The following is a 17,698-nucleotide window of genomic DNA, read 5'->3' on the forward strand; positions in this document are numbered from 1 at the left end:
CGTTCTATGCGCCTAGGAATCAATAAAACAAACCATGTCCACACTAATAGCCAATCGGAAATGGAGACGAGGCCGACTCAAGAATCGGCTAAGTCTGTAAGAGTCTCGATCTAGCACCGTCCGTCCCGTGTGTGGCCGCGTGCCAATTGAACGAGAACGCCGCGATCGCCAACTGACGGGACTCACGGGAGCAAACTGACTGCACTACCAAGCGTCGCAAGCCTGCAATAATGGCATCTCGGCCGATCTCTTTGAGAGTGGGCCTCTAATTACTTTGGTCAAGTTCGACGATGGAACAGGCAGGCGAGCACCAAGGAAATCGAGTACTTTGCCATCTCTCACGTCCGGCGGGATTACAACTGGCGCTCGATTGACGGTATCGAGGGAGAGAAACGGATTTCACAAGAAAAGGCCGATTTTTTGAAGAACAATTTGACTGTAATTGTCGGCAACACTCCCTTCTGAACGGATACGTTGTCGGTGGATCAGAGAAACACTGATGACGCCGTTGCAATAATTCGCGATATCCTAGACATCTTTCGCGATGTGGTACAGACCATTGCCATTTGAGAACCCGATGGCTTCTAACACTGCTGTAAGGAGGCGAGGCATAATTGTCAAGGCTGGCCAGACTTCAATGGCAGACTCATGGCCCACAGTGGAGAGCATCACGATCATCTCCGGGAGGAGTCGTATCTGCGCCGGTTGTGGACGCTACACGAGTGTCCCACATCATCCAGTTTGCAGTTGCCCCGACAAGCAAGTGAACAATTTGACATTTACCGTCTCTGTTGATGCAAACTTATTATAATACCAATCTCAGATGCGCCTCTTCCAAACGTAGAAGACGCCGGTCCCAGAACTGGGGGTGTCTACGCACATCAAAATGGCATGGAGATGCTTCCAGATTGACTCTGGGTCCTACCATATTCTTTCAACGGTACCTATTGATAGGACGATAATAAAGTCATAAACACCTTTATCAAGACATACCTGAATTGGGGGACTATTATACGAGTAAGGTCGCTCGATCGCACCGCGGAGGACACTCCCCACACCATCGGAGGCAAACAGTTCCGTCTCGTGAATCAAGCGTCGATCAAGGCTGTGGAAAAGTCACAAGACTACATATTCGCCAACATGGCGCAGTTCCCATGGCATAAGTCTCCCTTAAATGCCAACGATATGTCATCCACCGAGATTTTAATAGACTTGCATGATCAAGCCTCTGCAGCTGAGCACAGATTTTCTCTCAAAATATTCCAATCCATGACCGGCCCGGATGGAGTTAACGGAGATGCCTGGAAACAAAGCGATGACCAACTCGAGCCCGCCTACCTCGGCGATTTGATCAAACTCATCGGTCGCAAAATAGGGCCCTCTCTGCAACTCATTCAGCCGACCCTTCAAGTGAGCCTGCATACCACGTCGCCTATTAGTGCCAACAAGAGTTAGTGCTACGGGTGATTGAAAGCGCCATGACTAGCACAAGGGACGCGAGCAGTCCAAGTTCGGCGTTCGTCTTATTAGACGTGGCCCTAATAAAGCGAGTATTAAGTAGAAGCTGACACACTTATCACGCTATACGCATATAACTACAAGCGGTACGATGTGAAAGACTAAAAATGTCAACAATTGAGAGGTGGGATGGGTAATTTAGTTTGCTTGCACTATTGCAAAGACCAGAGTGACACCAACTTTGGGGGTATGCAAGTAGGTAGGTAGGTAAGAATAGCCCTGGAGATGTGAAGTAGGGGAACAGATTTACGTTAATAAATACAATGAATATTGCTATTAGGACAGTATATATCACGTAACCCCGCCTTTTTCGCTCCGCATTTCAGATCTTCCCTCTATTCACACGAAATTTACATATAAGTCAGGGAACGAACGAACAATAAGTGAATTCAACAGTTGCCGGCATACCGCAACAACCTGTAGGCCCGACCACAGCCAAATCGTTCAAAAAAAAACCGCATCTCTACAGTTTCCCGAAAGGCTGTAACTTTGGGCCCGGCCTAGCTGCGGCTGTAAGGGCCCCAGTTGCGTGGCCGCGATGACTTCCTCTGTGGCTGCCGGAAAAGTGGGGTCACGTAATGCATACATACTGTCCCAATAGCAATACTCAATACAATACCCAGAACTCGCTACTCTACCTATCTGCACTACTCTCTGGTGCAGATCACCATGGGTGCCGAGCACCGTAACGTACACGGTAGCTTTGAAATATACACCGAGCTAAACTTCAACCGGAAGAGATCGCCACTCTCCCAATCCGTTCAAGTCCTGACTTAACAGCCACAACACTTGAGAAAACGCCCCTGGCTACCACTTCCTTTTTAGCACTCTCCGCCAGGATAATGCACGCACTGGCGGGTTCACAACGTAAATTACACCTTTGAAGGGATAGCCTGAGTTTTATAATCCAGGCGAGCAAGCTACTGCCGTGAAATGATAATTGCCGTCAAGTTGGTGCTGCTATTCTGCCAGGTGCTTAGAGAGAGTGGGCTGTGGCTGAACTGTGGCTGGAGTGTTCGAGGTTGACGCATTCAGAGCGGCGACCTGTAAGTTATTAGGCTTAGCTGCGGTGTACATTACACATGCTGCGTTCACGAAGTACTGCGTACGTTACGGTTCTTATGGATGCCACCCTTGTTAAACCTTAGGCAACTGTGAAGGCAGTTCCAGCGTCGCAATGATGCTCTGGATGCGCGTTTCCGCAGTGCCCACCGCAGCAGCAATCGATGTGGTTGGTTGAAATCCCGGCGGTGGGCGATGGTGGGGTTCATCCGCCTCCGCCAAAAACCTGCCGAGGCCGTACGTGGGGCCAGCGTCCCTTGACGTTGATTCGTGGGGGATTCGATCAGACCTGATCAGTGAGAAGTCTCAGTTCAGATACCTAATTAAAGGGAATATGTAGTAGGAATGCGTAGAATAAAGATTAAAAAAACACGTACATTTTCTCGTGGACAATAGTTTAGGACAGAGACAGGATGCTATGTGAATTGGCGTTACTGATGAGAGGATCCTCAGGGAATTGCGTCTCGATATTTAAGTAAACTCCCAAGTGAAGGCCCTTCCGGTTACAAAAACAAAAAAGTACAAAGGTACATGCCTTCATTGATTTGAGCTGTTCGCCTGATGCGTACTGTTCGCCTGGTGTGCGCACCATTTACCTCTTCCCCAACAATGTTGCCTTCTTTTGCCACTAAGTATGCCATGCGAATGAGAAAGCTCGCAGAGATTCGTACAATTGCCGAGTTCTTCAACCATGTTGCCTTCTTTTGCTCACCCTCTGAGGATATCATGCGAATGTGAGCCTCAGCTCACAGAGATTCGTACAAGCGCTGCCAAGTTCTTCAACCAAACACAGGTGGGTTGCTTTTCCCCAAGCTGGAATCACTGGGCGCACACGTGCGCATTACATTTGTCGGACGATTGTGATCCCGTCGGTGGGATCTGACGGTCCGAGTAGGGGGCCTGTTGCACAGGGAGATGCACGATCAGATGAGGCAAAAATAGCCTGATTGAATTGACGACACATATGACCTCGTTGGCGATGATCTAGTTGATGAATTGACTGTATTGTAATGATCCTGATCTCAGCGAGGGATTTCCCTTGGCTACGGTCTTAGTGACCCCCGCTTCCCTAATAATCACCCTTCGGACCAGATCCCTCCGTCTGACAACATTAGCTCACACCTAACCTTTCATAATCTCCATTCCACTTCGCCGCCTTGGTCCTCATCCACAACGCTTCCCTTCAGGCCCTGACCGGACGACTTTCAGCCAGGCTGGAAATATATGGATATCTCCTCCTTGGTATACATGTCACTTCTAAAAGGGAATTTTGTAGTGATGAAAACTGGCCATGGCTTCAATCTGATCACTAGGTGCAACCCCAACAGTTGCTAACGCCACGTTCCTACGCTACGACAGCTCCACAGCACATTGTAAGGCATCCATTTCTTTTCTTGACCATTCTTGATTATTCTTGCAAGGGCTATCGGGTGGTTCGCGTCCCTGCTCCGGTGGTGTTGGTGCTCAATTCTCCCTTGTACAAATTCCATGCGTCCACCACAGCGTCCAACACTACCACACATTTAGTGATTCGTGACAGAGATAGTGAGTAGCTCCCGACCCTTTGCTGTCGCCGTGCCCCCAACAGGGCAGTTCCTGTGATAACACTCTGATGTAGTGGCGCAAGTGTCCAACACCCAAGTCACCGCAGTCGCAACATGGTTGCACTCGGCATTAATATACCAGCGCCCGCTGTTTGGTACTCCTCGAATCACCGTGCGAACCCCATCGTACATAGCCTCGCAATAGCGGTCATTCGGCCCTCGGTCCCTAAACGTTTTGCAATAGCGGTTGTTCTTAAACAGCCAGAGATAATCTCGGCAAAGGTAGGCGCCTCCCAGATTGCCACTCTGCGCACCTTCTGCTTCCACAAAGCACCTGTGAGCTGGCGGCAGAAACTTCCCACCGTCCCCAACGTATCTGCTTCCGTGGGGCGCCATGTATTCATCGCGAGGTTGCAGTTCATTCCTGGGATCTGGCAGCCCTTGTTCTTGTCTCCATTTCCGGTCGAAGAAGTCGTGGACGGTGAAATTTTGGTCTTCGAAAGATGCGTCCTTGACATTGGGAAATAGTGATACCGTATCGACGTTCGTGTTCTCGAGGTAGTCAAGGAAGGGATCAGGTGTATCTGGGAATTTCGGTGTGGTGATGCCCGCGGCCGTAACTACCAAGGCCAAAGCCATCTGGCCGAGGATAAAATGTAGAAAAAGGCCACCCATAGTGTTGATATCGAAGAATTCCACCCTGGATATTGCTGAGAATTACCGCAGACGAGACGGAAAGCACTCAGAAGTCGAGACAGTGTACGAAGAAGACACCATCTGCAGATGCTCGTCTGTGGTGTCTGGTGCCACCAACACCCGTGAGGACCTCAATGGCCAGGGCGACTGCGAAAAAAGCCCTTCAATAAGTTTTTTGAGTATACACGGTTGAATAATCCCAAGCGGGTCAAGGTTGGCGTATATATTGAGAAGGTTCCACTCCGAATACTGACAACCGTCGCAAGGTGAGGTCTGCGGCATTGACTGTTCTTCCCGGTATACTTGCTCTTTTTAGGTTGTGATGGCGGCTTAATTAAATACAAAGGATTTGAAAGAATTCAATATATTCCACTGTGAGGTCTGTTATTGGCAAACGCTTACACGCAACGCCGGGCTGCATTATCTGTTGAGTGCCAGTCAGACGGGACCAGAAGGTTTACGCTGACCACGGTCGCGGAAAATGAGGGATCCCTAGGTATCTGGGTTACCAAAAGAAAAAAGATTCCTGTGTTTCGCCTCCTCTCCAGTGGTTCAGGAGTTAAAAATTGCAAAAAGATGCCAAAAAAGAAAATGTGTCAATCGTACGAATGCTTGTATAGGAATAGCCCGATGCGGGGGTCGAACCCGCAACCTTGAGATTGTGTACTCGTAAGAGTCTCACGCTCTACCGATTGAGCTAACCGGGCAATAACCGGTTTTGGTTGGAAGAAAGGGCTCTAATTGTACACTATATACCCGCGTCAGAATTCCATTCCAAGGTTGACTCAAATGCGTTGTCCTCTTGGAAAGGGTGGCCCAACACCTGAGGAAATGCCGTGTTCGGGTGACTTGAAGGGAAAAGGACTCCCAATAATCCCAATACAACCCTGAGGCGCTGCTAGAATGCTCACTTTATTCCAGCAGTGAAGCCATAGTTCCTTCACAATGTGACAGCAAGCCCAGATGGTGTTTCGGACAGTGGGAATACCAAGCCGTCTTAGCACAAAGACCTCGCCAGATCCTACCACAGCTTCAAGCCTCCATCATCGCCTTTACCTGGCCTAGAACATCGGTGGTCTTCCTTGCAGTCAAACTGGCGTGTCCGTCTTCCGGAAACAGCTTGAACTGACATCCCGGTAGCAATGCGCTTGCTTTTTCAGCCATCGCAGGAGGCACGTTCTTGTCCAGCCCTCCGTGCCAGATGACAAGTGTGTTCTCTTGGACCTTGACCTCATCGAGAGAAAAGCCCCAGTCGCTGCCAAACAGCTTGGCTTCGTGCGCTGAACCCGTCGCCCCGTTTTTCAACGCTTCGCGCAAGTTGCTAAGGACAATCTCCCTGAAGCCGCCCACATCCTCCCTCCACACGTCTGCGTCCACGCCGGTGCGAGATTCCATCATTTTGCCCACCGTCGCCGCAAATACCTCCGGGTGTTCGGTGTCTCTAGCCGCTTTCCCCAGACTATAATCTATCCCTGCTGCCACTAAGCCGGGCACCCACGGACCGAGGGCCAGCATCACGCGCAACTCCAGTAGCATTCCTTGTGTCCCCAGAACCCTGGGCCAGAGACCTGCCACTATCATGGCAGCCTTGAGCCTTGTGCGCGGGATCTTGTGGTAGCACGCGAGCACGTATGGGCCGCCGCCCGAGATGCCGATGCATGCGAACTGGGGGATTTGCAAGTGATCCGCAAGTGCAGTGATATCGAGTGGCCAGTCGAGGATGCAGCGCTGTGGTTGAAAGGTGCTTGAGCCCATGCCAGGCCGGTCCACGGCGATCAACTGGATGTTGTGGGAGGCCGCCGCATCGTGCAGCATTGCTCCCTCCAGTCGTGATGCGGGGTAGCTGTGGAAGTAAAAGGCATGATGAGATGGCGAGGAAGCACCGTAGATTGCGTATGAGAGGGTACGACCATCAGCCAAAACTAGCTGATTGGTGTTGATGTCTTGGCTCGAAGCTATGGTGGAGTCCATGTCGTCGCGATGTGTTTGGAACAGCAATGGATACAAGTCGGCGACAAAGTAAAAAAGAGGATACCCTCGGACATGATATAATTATCCGTAGCGAGCCTGCGGACACGTTTCTACCCGTCCGATTGGTACTCTGCTCTCGCCAGAGCTAACCATATTCGTAATTCGAATCCTTCGTTGTTGCGAAACCAGGTTCGAGTGGACTCTAATCTCGCCAAAGCCAATTATGCCTACCTAGGATCCGAATCCTTTATCAGTACAACATCGCCAAAGCTAAGATGATTTGGGATTCGCATCCTTCATTCTTATAAAACGGCTTGGTTCATTGCGAATACAGTAGCACCAGTGGCGCATGCTTAATTGAAGCTACGGATAATTTAACAGGCTGTTGTTCTCACTATGTAACGGTACTTCCTATCCACTGTTGCTAGCTACCCTTGCAGGCTATTGAGGGTGAATCTCGATTGTTGGATACAATTTATTATATTGCTCAGGTAGGATATGACAAATAGGATCTTGTTGTTTTCCATGAGCCTTCTCCCCGGCACCGCGCAGCCGGAGTCGGTCAGTCGTCTAAAATACGTGTTGGTACCTCAAACATATTCAGCAAATCCATCAATGCGAGTTCTATAATTCCATGAGATGGCTGCAGTCTCTCATTAGCATGATTCCCCATGAAGGCTGTGGTGTGTTGTGAACATACACAACTTACACGGTACCTGCATAATGGTTCGCATACATACTTGCAAAAAGGGTGCCTCGCATCAGGTGTAAAATCGATCAGATCTTGGATCCCGTAGCGCCAAGCAATGCAACTAATGAATCTTCCGACAAGGCTAAAAGCACAGCATTATGTGGCGCTTATTAGGCTGCTTGGTGGTTCAGCCGTCCCAAATGAGCGTCCCAAATGAGCTTGGTTGCCCGCCCACATCCCGCGATACTTACCTGATGGATGCAGAGTCGCAGCGCATATATTTCCCCACATTATTGATGAATGTAGATTCTATAATCACTTGCTCATAAGAACAAGGATGGTAACCCATGTTTCAATTTGCCTCAAGCTGCATGTGAATGCCGTGACTAGTCATAGTAACGGTACCAACGTGATGGTTCCCTTCTCATATTAGCCTAAACAATGATGGATGCCTATCGCTTACTTAGGTAGTTATCGGAGCGTTAGAACTGGTTCGCACTTATCTAAGGTTGCGAACACAGGAGGGAAGCCGTTGGTCCATTCTGCGCCCATTCTTTCTGCGAGGTTGTCTCGACAGAACCCTCTCACGCCAGCCTCCCCACTTCCCTACAACACCGTATTGTGACTCACTTCAAATCCTTCTCCGACGTTGACATGCAGAAATAGGAAATTGTGATTATAATTAAAATGCCGGGCTAACGCCATCCCATTCGGGATTCTCCAGGTGCGCCCGAAGCAGGATACCAGGCCAACTTCCACGAGGGAACTTCTGCGAATCCGGGTATGTCATGCTATCGATAGGCACGGCAATTTTGACCGCCTGCTTCACCACGGCATCTCCCAGAGCTTTCTCGATGTCCAATCGTGGAAGGAGCTCCTCAATTTGGGCGGCATAATCTCCCAGACCCAATCCAAGTCCGTCACGGTATGCCGGCGAGAAGTCGCTCTTGACGCCGTACCTGACCAGGCGAGAGAGCGAGCTAACGCGTTCGGCAATTCCGGGGCTCGTGTGGACTGCGATGGCGATCCAGACATCGTGGCTATCGCATTCTGTCGATCCATGCGCAAGGAGATGCGCCTTGGCAGCGTCGGCTCCCTCAACCTCGAATCGATGTTTGCCGTTGTAGAGGTCGCTGGCGCCCAGGTCATGGCACACAGCAGCGACGAAGAGCAAGGGCAGTCGGGATTCCTTTAGCCACTCGCTGTTCTCCTTCTCGGCTACGTACTTGGAAAGGAGAAAGACGCGCAGGCTGTGGTTGAAGATAGGTTCGGGGAGCACATCCTGCGCTATAGCCAACGCCTTCGTACAGACATCAGTCTGGGGGATGAGGTCGAGGACGCCCTGAGGCAGGGGAGTGCGGGATTTCTGTTCAGACATAGTTATCAGAAACGAGGCTTTAGCTGACCTCAATAACAATGGTTTATGCGTTGAATTTATAGTTGTTGGATATCGCCATTCTGCTTGGGCATTGACTCATATTTAGCCTCATTATTGAAGAGGGGCCGACTGCGGCGCATTACTCATCTCACCCCACCACGACACAAGCATTCAATAAAGTACCAAGAGGATGCTGACAGAGGCCGAAAGTCATTGGTCAATTAGTGTTGTATAGTAGTTTATCTCCCAAAATCTCCAAAGCTGCCTTAAATGGACGTCGTTCCCATAATTCTCTTAAACTCGCCCTCCAGGTGATCCCAGACCCTGTCTCCCATTCCTTCAGCCCGATACCTGTCGAGGAACTTCACGACAGTTTCCGATGCACTCTCGCCATCCCAGTCAAGGCTGTACACACCACTTCCACTCTTCCCGTCCGAACCCATCGCAATCGTCTCAGATGCTACCCCATTAACACCCTCTCCGGCTTCCTTGGCGGGATATCTCCCACTTAGACACAGCCAGGCATGCCTCTCGCCGCACTCCTCTGCGGGCACCCAGCTCTTTCTCACCACCATTGACAACTTGAACCAATACTTAGCAACCTGCAAGATCATTCCATCTCCACTGCGGATGAGGTTTGTGTCCACTGCGCCGGGGAAGTTGTGGATGAAGGATACTTCGGGGGCTTTGGAAGACAGCGCCTCGAGGGACAACGTGAGAGCGGTGCAAAGATGACCGCGAGCGCCTCGAATGGGGACTTTTCGCCCGGGAATATCGTCAGCGTAAATGGGGCCTTCTTTGGTACCGGCCATGACAGTGACGACGCGGCGGACGGAGGATGCCTGTCGGAGATTGGGAAGTAGATTGACAGTGAGGCGTGTTCGAGAGTATAGAGTCACTGCGGTGGTCAAGGGCAAGCCTTCAGCGGTGTCTTAAGGAGGAGATAGATCAGTAACGGACACTTGACGAAGCAATGGGATAACAACTTACTAATGCCAAACTTCAGTGTTCCTTGGCTCATGAAGAGCACATTGATTGCCTTCTCCTTGCTCTTGATATCTCTACACACTTCATCCACGTTCTTCATCAAGCTCAGATCCGTCTTGATGAAGTTGTACGTCCCCTCAGAATTCAGCGTTTTCAGCTCCTGCTGTAGCCGATCACCAGCCTCTTGTGAGCGACCGATAAAGTATATTCTTGGCTGCAGCGTGTGTTTGGTGAATGCTTTGAGGGCCATCTCGCCGATTCCAGCCGTGGCGCCTGCGAATACAGCGACGAGCCCGCTGGGGAGGGTTGAGCGGGCAAGGAGGTTGGACTCCAGGACTTTGGAGATAGCTACCATTTTAGGCGAGAAAGGGTAATACAATTTACAACTGGAGAGAAAATTATGATGGTAAACTTGGCCACAATGCTATGCCAATATTGAGTTCTGGAGTAAAACATTTCCCATACCATCTCTTGAGACCGGCCGTCTTTATAGCCCTTTCTCAACAGGCTAATCCCAAGCCACGTCTCCCATCGCATTCGCAAACTACCCGATCCCGACCTCGTTGAACTCGTTTCCCCTTTCAGATAAAGCACGGGTCATTAAATTAATCGTCGACGCAGCCCATGATCAGGTGCGATGGTGAAGCGGTTCAATAATGTGCCGGGAAAATACGAAAATGAGTTAGCGTCGGTGGTTAGTACTAGAGGCTTGTCCGTGGGTCGGCGGATGCGAATGCGAAGCCCCGACATCTGGCCAAGTGTGCATTTTCCACCTGATATTAGGCGGTCATCTGTATTACGCCGAGTCCCGGCACCTGGCATCGAGTAGAATGCAGTGACCTGCAACAGCCTAAGTCTATGACGCAGAGGCTGGGTTCATTGACAAGCTTGGTTAGCATGCAGTTTGGAATCTGAGAGAAGCAGAGCATTAATATTCAAAAGCTGAAGCCCTCTTTGTATTGAGCAATTCACACTTGATAAGGTAGGTAATGCAAGAAAAATAAGTCCTCCGTCGCTATCTCGTCCATGCAGCCCACTGCTCGCATCCCCATCTTTGTGTCCTTCGTGCGCCTTAATCCATGTATTGAAGTCGAAAAAGATTAACGCCGTTCCGTCCAACCCCGACAGTGTCACGCCGAGTCCTTGCCAACGAAGGTCCTCGAGCCGTGCCATTGTCTAGTTGTCATTGGTACAAGAGAGCCAAGTATAATACGTACAAAGGAAAACAGTAGTCCAGTCGGATATGTCCATGGTGGTGTCGTCTCGTCTCGTCGTTTGGTCCAGGCGGTATGCCGCATGCTGCATTATGAATACCGCTCATGACAAAGTTACAAATCCCCAGGATAAGATGTCGTAATCCCCGATCCCTCTAGCTAACATTCGCAGGAAGCCTCTCTTACAGTCTGATCCATACGAGCGATGATCATTGCTCAGAGTTGGGTGGTTGGGCCTGCCACCCATTAAGATATGCCATCAAGCCCACGCCGAAGAGCACGACGCCGAACATCGATGCGAAAGGCAAAGCAGCCTGCAGACGGTGTTCCTGTGCGAGTGCTCCCTTATCGGAGGTCATCGGCTTAATGGTGTTGGCTCGAGAAAGGCTCGGCGCATCGATCGACTTGGTGGTGGGGCCAGAGCCATCAGTCTGAGACTTCTCAACAGAGTCCTCGTTGGCTTCTGAAGTGGTTTCCTCGTCGACCTCGGCAGCCGTGGCTGCGGCAAGCCGCTGCCTTGATCGAGATCGAGCCTTCCTCTGGGCCTCCTCTCTGGCTGCCTCCTCCGCGCGAAGTTGGACAACCATCTCCGCTAGAGTCTTTCTGTCGGCATCTCGTTCAGATTCGGCAACCTCGCATCGCTGCTTCCACTCCTCCATCTGCTCTTTCATATCCCGCATCTGACTGTCCATAATATCGATGCGGGCCTGGAGAGCGGTAGCGGTCTCCTGAGCCGGGTCAACAGCCGGGTTGACCTCCTCGATAGCCTCTTGTTCCTGAACGTCTGCAACGTCCTCCTCCTCAGCCAGTGTGCCGTTGATGCCATCTGCCTCGCCATGGACAGCGGAGCCGTTTGTGTGGGTAGTCGCGGTCTCCTCCAGCCGCTTAGCCAAGTCTTCTGCCTCCTCACGTGCGAGGCGCTCCTTCTGGAGCATCTCTTCAAGCTCGCGCATACGGACGGTCTGCGTGTCAATATCTCGCTTGGCGTTGTTAAGAGCCTCTGTGAGTTGAATGATCTGGCTAAGGTTGTCTTGTCGAACAGGGGAACCATTTGGCGGGCCGGATTTCGGTCGCTCGGTTGGGCCTCGCTTCAGTGAAGGCACATCCGGCTTTTCGGGAAGTGGTTGTTGTGGTGGGGGTGCAGGAGGGTCCGAGAAACGCGCCTTAGGGTCGGATCGGAATGGAATACCGTTTCCATTAACCATGGGCTGCGGCTTGGGCGGCTGCGGAGCTTCTGGTTTCTCGAGGTCTTTCAAGTCTTCCTTCGATAGGAGTGTGTTCACGAATTGGTTCGTCCGACCCAGGTCTTGGGCCTGGACACGAGCGCTTCGCATTTCGTTCTTTCGAATAATTAGCGCAAATATCAGAGATTTGGAGATTGGTGACACATACAGCAAGTCGCTTGAGAATTTGATCGGTGGCAATTGGTGTGAGGAAGAAGGGTCTTTGTTGCGGAATTCCGTTAGGCTGCATGCCCATACCACCTCCATTAGACATCATCCGGCCATTGTTGGCCATAGAGACATTGCTGCCATTGCGCCCTCGCATTGGCATGGCGCCGGAGGGAATCATCATGGCACCGTTGGCTGGGTCAAGATCGCCAAAGTTCATGTCGAGTACGTTGTTCGAGGAGCTCAAGAACCCGGCATGTTCGACCTTGGCAGCCACCTTGTGGTGAACTACAGTCTTCTGATCTTCACTAACGATGTCGATACCAAGTTCAAGGTGGTCCGAGGTCTGAAGCTCATGGGGCTCTGATTCACGATTCTCCTGTGAGAGGCGCGTGCCGTTGACAAATGTGCCGTTTGAGGACTTAACATCGCGGATGTAGATTTTCCCGTTGCGCTCGGCATAAATCTCAGCGTGTTGTCTGGACAGCACTTTACTGTCAAAGAACCCGTTGGTGGGCGTCGGGATTGTTTTTTGGTTTGTTTGGCGGCCGATTCGTAGGCTATCGGGAGCAAAAGGAACAGCGATTGTTTTCCGTTCGAAGGTCCCGTTGAGGGAAAGAAGGTAGAGTACAGGTTGCCCGGGAGGAAACTGCTCGGCAGGCATAGGGCGCATCATGCCTTGCGGCGTCATCTGGACTTGACCAGAGCCGGTTTGCACCGGCCCATGAGATACCATCATCCCGGCAGTCCGATTATTGGCAAGTCTGGAAACGTCCTGCTGGAAGTCGCCTTTTCCGGCCGGCCAAGCGCTCTTGGGCTGAGGTCGCTTCCGAGGTGCTCCGTTGGCTGACCATTGGCTCAAATCAGTCGTCGAAGACATGGGAGTGCCATTGGGTTGAGATCCATTCGAAGCGACTGTGGTGGCAGATGAATTTGACGAGTTTGAAGAGACGGACGACGACGAGTTGGTCCGCGACAAGGTTTTGCGCGGCACAAACATGCCGATGCCCCCTCGTGCGTCGTCTGGGTTCATTTGGTGATTTCCGTTAATCGTGCCCCATGCTGGTCGTGAAATCTGCGGAAAGGTCTGTGGGTTTGCTACAGCCGTCATGAGGAAGGCTCAGCGGCGGGCCAGGCCGATGGACGAGAGGGGTGAAGATGGTGAAGGCCGTAGACTCGCGTTTGAAGCGTGCGGCTCTCGCCCGAGGTCGTCGTCGCCACCTCGCCACCGGTCAGGACAGAAGCACTTCCACTGGTGATGGCTCGATGTGGATAGAGATGGTCTCGATCCGGTGCGATGCGCTTCGCTAGAAAGGAGTATATTCGCGTGGCTCGCAGCTCTGCGTTGAAGAAGAAAAAAATGTCAGTCCGAGGTTGGGGCGAAGTTGGCGTAGGGGGGCGGTATCGTTGGCGACGGCCCACAACGCGTGGGGAAGTCGATCGAGGTCGAAAAAAACAACTGCCAGCGGTTGTATCGGTGCAAAACTCACCAAGAGAGAGGTTTTCGCGATGCCTAGGCGGTTTCGCGTCGCAGTGATGGATGGGCTCAAGCCGTGAGTGAGCTGATGGGAGGTTCTGGTGATTCTGTCCCCCCGTCTCGCTAAGCGCTGCTTGGCGTATTGAAATTGGGGGCCAGATACAGTGGAGCACACGCCCATTGACTCTGGCATGTGCTCGCAAAGCACCTAGCACCACACAACAAAGCGAAGGTAAGACAAACAACTGTCTAGATGCTCACGAGAGCTCGAGCAAATGCACAATCAAATGCCTCTCATCTTGGACAGGCGCGCTGTGGAGCCGGCTGTTGACCCACGAAGAGGAGCCACGTGATGTTTCTTCACAGTGACTGCTGACTCGCGGGTGATCACGGGCACTGTGCGCCGTGGTCCGTGCTGCGGAATAACTCTTTTGCCGGGCGCCATTCTCCTCATTCTTCTGCAGCCAATGAGAGAGTCGAATGGAATTGGATGGACGTTCTTGAGCTCGAAAGACTGGCGTGGTGAGAGCTTCGAACAAAAAGAAATCCCGACCCTCACGACCACACCACACCCCCGCCGAACCGTACGAATAGCAGAGCCGAACCTTCCAGAATCAATAAATCGAGCCGATAAGCCTGTTTCTTCGCCATGCCGCCCGTCGCGCCAATGAATGCTGGCCAGCATGGTCCCTCGAACGCAGACAAGTGTACGTTATCTGCCTCGGTCGCTCGAGGAGAGAGCCGAGGAGAGAGGAGAGGAGATGAACCTGGCTAACGCTGGAGGTGGTGCAGTCAAGATGGGCGCTATGATGGGTGGAAGTACGATATCCCACAGAATCCTCGGAGTCTCGACCTTTATTCTGACATGCTTGCAGCCGTGGGAGTGATCATGGGCTTTGTTTTCGGTAGCGCCTCCTGCAAAGCAACACTCGTGGGAAAGCTGGGATACCCAGAGCTGTCACCACACCAAGTGGCAAACCTTTGGCCCCCGCGCCCCGGAGGACTAGATCGATGACTGACACCCAGTAGGAACCGTCAACATCTTCCGCTATGGAGCCGGCCCCAACGGAATCATGAGGACGCTGGGCCAGTATATGCTAGGCTCAGGCGCTACATTCGGGTAAGGCGCATTTCATTGTTATCTCGTCATCTCATCATACGTGCGTAGTCACTGACAAGGGCGTCTTAGCTTCTTCATGTCAATCGGTAGTGTCATCCGATCCGACGGCGACCCCAGAATGCACGAGCTGTATATGCGAGCGCAGCGGCGGCCCATAGTAATGATGGCAAACCCCGCTTGGAAGAGATCATAGGGAGCGGCAGCGGCAGCGGCAGAAGCAAAGGCAGCAGCATCAACAGGATCAGCAAGCGAGGGGCATCTGCAGCTAATGCGAGCAGTTGACACCGATATTTCGCCCATGTACAGTCTGGCCGTCAACGGCCGCATTCTGTAATATATCAACCAAAGTTCTACCGCCTAGGGACAGGGAACAAGGGACAAGGGACAATCTGACTGTGCTTGTTCGGCGGACCGAATTCTCCATGCGTTTCAACCAACGGATACGAAGACAGTGCTTAACCTTTGGCCCGTGAGACGCGCCCGCGCCCAGGGCCACAGCCTTGCCGGGTCCGACGCCCGCCCACTACCCGGGACTGGATGTGGCTAACCTGAGGGCTCGAATGCGGAAGCGGTATGCAAGCGGTATGCTGGCACGAAGGCGGAACCCTCCCACACTGGTCGCCAACAATCTCCACAAAGCCAGTTGTGGCGTTGACCTCGAGGGTGTCAACTGCACATGTCGAAATATCCTTGAATGGCATGCAGGCTGATGCCGCTGCAACCCCCCGTGACCTGACACACCTTACAGGTTGATACGAGGTCTCGGAGGCTTTGTCAGTCGTGGCGCTGGTGCTAGAGGCTTGCCGGCATGCTCCCAAGTGGATAATCTGTTGGTCAGATAAGGTTTTCTGCCCTCTCAGCCCTCCCGTCTTTGCATCTTCAGCGTCCAAGAATGGCGTTTTTGGGATTCTGCACTGCCGACTGCAGATATTACCTGCAATCCATCTGCGCGGGACAAATGGCTCATACTGCGTAGTCGAGTGTTATGCCGCGATTGGTCCCAGCTCACAGAGATACCAGGATCCACCCAATCTGTGGCCAGCTGAGGCCCGACGCGATGTTCCACAACATCACGCATGTTGGGTCTGTCGCCCTAAGTGGTATATTTTTTTTCACCCTAGCTGACTGTAGTGTGACGTTGCTCGTTTGCCGTTGGCCGTTTACCGCTTTGCTGACGGTTGAACGGAGGAGCCTTGCACCATGCCCTCCCTGCTTTGCCCTGTCATGTCCGCTGTGCCATGCCATGCCATGCCATGCCATGTTTTTGGGGCTGACTTGCTGACACTCGCCATGCGATAGACTGCATCGATTACATGCAACAGGCTACAGGACAGCCACCCACCCCCTCATAGAATCGTCCCACCCCCAACGGCAATTGATATCCTGCCGGCCAAGATTCCCAAGACGGCACACACCGTCCCTTTCTCAAGCCTCCAGACCATCCAGACCTCGCAGACCAGACGCGGGCTGCAGCTGGACGCTGCTAAATCCTACGACAGGTTTGCGTGAGGTTACAGTACCAAGACGCCTGATGGAGGGCTGCCTTTGTGGCACCATGCCAGGGGCCCCGGACCTTGCATGACTCCATCCACGCCAATCACGAATGGCATCTTGAGCCCCAGACTCCAGATCGACCGCCAGTCGCGGTGCCGGTCGGGTCCGGAGAGGGCCAGGGCCAAGACGGCCTGCTGTGGGGCGTCTTTTCGATTGCCTCAACCTGAATCCTACATAGCCCCAGATTCTAGCTACATACGTAGCGTATACAAACCCCCGAAGATGCGTGATGACTTGGCGCTAGGCTAGGCCTACGGGACCCGAAGGTCCCAACTAAGACATGCCCGAGGCGGATTCTGACCAACGTCGTGGTTCGTGTTGTCTGTTGAGTTACTAAATAAGCTCTCCGATTGGCTCCGCCACAACCGTATTGCTTCTTTACTTAGTCACAGGAACGGCGAGCGCGATCCTACGGTTCCCACCACAATTCCTACCCCGTAGGGCACACCACTAGAGTCATCGTTTACACGAAGGGGTCTGAGCCCGTCCATCACTTCTCCCGTGTCCATGGGACTTCCCTGGACATCCGAGGCAACCGAGTGATATGACATCAGTCGGCTCTCCGTGAAGGGCTTGGTGCACCCTGTGGCTATTCTAAACGAGTCCTCTCGACACCCTGACCTGGATTGCCGATCATGTTGCTATTTTACACCCGCGTTTGAGGCTGAAGCCACCACACCTTTTTCTACCTCGGGCACTGCGATATGGGTCGATGAGATAGGATCTAGCGGCCTGATAGGCGGCAAGATGCCTTCACGAGTGGCCCTTTTCTTGCCTTTTGGTGTGCTGACTGTCATCCTGCTTTGCAGCTCTACCTGAGCTGTGCTTGAAGCCCCACATCCAGTCCGTGCTGCTCATCAACTCCTCCACAGATCCACCTCCGCTCTATCCAACATGGCCTCTCTAGGGCCTCGACCGAGCTTCTCACCACGTATCTGCAAGCCTCTCTTGAGATGAGCTGTGGGGTGCCAGTAGGAATCAGGCACGGGAGTTCGGCAGATGCGTTGTCCCCGTCCCTGAGAGCAACGGCGTCTTTGCCTTATTTCGCCCTAGCTGTAATCAGCTGCTCCCAGCGGCTCCCAACAGGCACGCGAC

At 52.4% G+C, this 17,698-nt stretch overlaps 6 protein-coding genes and 1 non-coding gene across 7 annotated transcripts; 1 reads left to right on the plus strand and 6 right to left on the minus strand.

Moving 5' to 3' along the window:
- Nucleotides 1-4,057: 4,057 nt before the first annotated feature.
- Nucleotides 4,058-5,015, minus strand: BGZ61DRAFT_447623 (uncharacterized protein). The gene has a single exon (XM_046245375.1). The coding sequence runs from the start codon at nt 4,797-4,799 to the stop codon at nt 4,104-4,106; it is 696 nt and encodes a 231-aa protein (XP_046106749.1). The 5' UTR covers nt 4,800-5,015; the 3' UTR covers nt 4,058-4,103.
- Nucleotides 5,016-5,444: 429 nt separating this feature from the next.
- BGZ61DRAFT_t94 lies at nt 5,445-5,527 on the minus strand. Its single transcript has one exon. It is a non-coding gene; the product is annotated as a tRNA-Lys (tRNA).
- On the minus strand, nt 5,445-6,820 carry BGZ61DRAFT_447624 (Alpha/Beta hydrolase protein). The gene has a single exon (XM_046245376.1). It carries the CDS (start codon nt 6,789-6,791, stop codon nt 5,853-5,855), a length of 939 nt encoding a protein of 312 aa, XP_046106750.1. The 5' UTR covers nt 6,792-6,820; the 3' UTR covers nt 5,445-5,852.
- A 1,344-nt stretch (nt 6,821-8,164) lies between these two features.
- On the minus strand, nt 8,165-8,860 carry BGZ61DRAFT_348271 (metal dependent phosphohydrolase; the record flags this gene model as incomplete). The annotated part of the gene is made up of 1 exon (XM_046240046.1): nt 8,165-8,860. One exon carries the CDS (start codon nt 8,858-8,860, stop codon nt 8,165-8,167), a length of 696 nt encoding a protein of 231 aa, XP_046106751.1.
- Nucleotides 8,861-9,087: 227 nt separating this feature from the next.
- On the minus strand, nt 9,088-10,278 carry BGZ61DRAFT_447627 (uncharacterized protein). Its single transcript, XM_046245377.1, has 2 exons — nt 9,851-10,278; nt 9,088-9,791 (listed from the first exon to the last, which is right to left on the minus strand). Exons 1-2 carry the CDS (start codon nt 10,200-10,202, stop codon nt 9,127-9,129), a joined length of 1,017 nt encoding a protein of 338 aa, XP_046106752.1. The 5' UTR covers nt 10,203-10,278; the 3' UTR covers nt 9,088-9,126.
- Nucleotides 10,279-11,270: 992 nt separating this feature from the next.
- BGZ61DRAFT_475845 (uncharacterized protein) lies at nt 11,271-13,563 on the minus strand (the record flags this gene model as incomplete). The annotated part of the gene is made up of 2 exons (XM_046248737.1): nt 11,271-12,401; nt 12,454-13,563. 2 exons carry the CDS (start codon nt 13,561-13,563, stop codon nt 11,271-11,273), a joined length of 2,241 nt encoding a protein of 746 aa, XP_046106753.1.
- A 1,015-nt stretch (nt 13,564-14,578) lies between these two features.
- Nucleotides 14,579-15,242, plus strand: BGZ61DRAFT_346908 (reactive mitochondrial oxygen species modulator 1-domain-containing protein; the record flags this gene model as incomplete). The annotated part of the gene is made up of 5 exons (XM_046239927.1): nt 14,579-14,636; nt 14,722-14,748; nt 14,805-14,834; nt 14,956-15,049; nt 15,119-15,242. 5 exons carry the CDS (start codon nt 14,579-14,581, stop codon nt 15,240-15,242), a joined length of 333 nt encoding a protein of 110 aa, XP_046106754.1.
- Between the last annotated feature and the right edge of the window lie 2,456 nt (nt 15,243-17,698).

The sequence above is a fragment of the Ilyonectria robusta genome (genome assembly GCF_021365365.1).
Source record: "Ilyonectria robusta strain PMI_751 chromosome Unknown BGZ61scaffold_6, whole genome shotgun sequence".
In the NCBI taxonomy this organism is placed as follows: Eukaryota; Fungi; Ascomycota; class Sordariomycetes; order Hypocreales; family Nectriaceae; genus Ilyonectria; species Ilyonectria robusta.

What these genes read in the sequence shown, in the direction of transcription:
- BGZ61DRAFT_447623 (XM_046245375.1), bottom strand. Translation starts at nt 4,799, where the DNA reads ATGGGTGGCCTTTTTCTACATTTTATCCTCGGCCAGATGGCTTTGGCC.
- BGZ61DRAFT_447624 (XM_046245376.1), bottom strand. Translation starts at nt 6,791, where the DNA reads ATGGACTCCACCATAGCTTCGAGCCAAGACATCAACACCAATCAGCTA.
- BGZ61DRAFT_447627 (XM_046245377.1), bottom strand. Translation starts at nt 10,202, where the DNA reads ATGGTAGCTATCTCCAAAGTCCTGGAGTCCAACCTCCTTGCCCGCTCA. An exon ending in AACACTGAAGTTTGGCATTA is followed by an intron (nt 9,792 to 9,850) that starts GTAAGTTGTTAT and finishes CTCCTCCTTAAG; the next exon opens with ACACCGCTGAAGGCTTGCCC.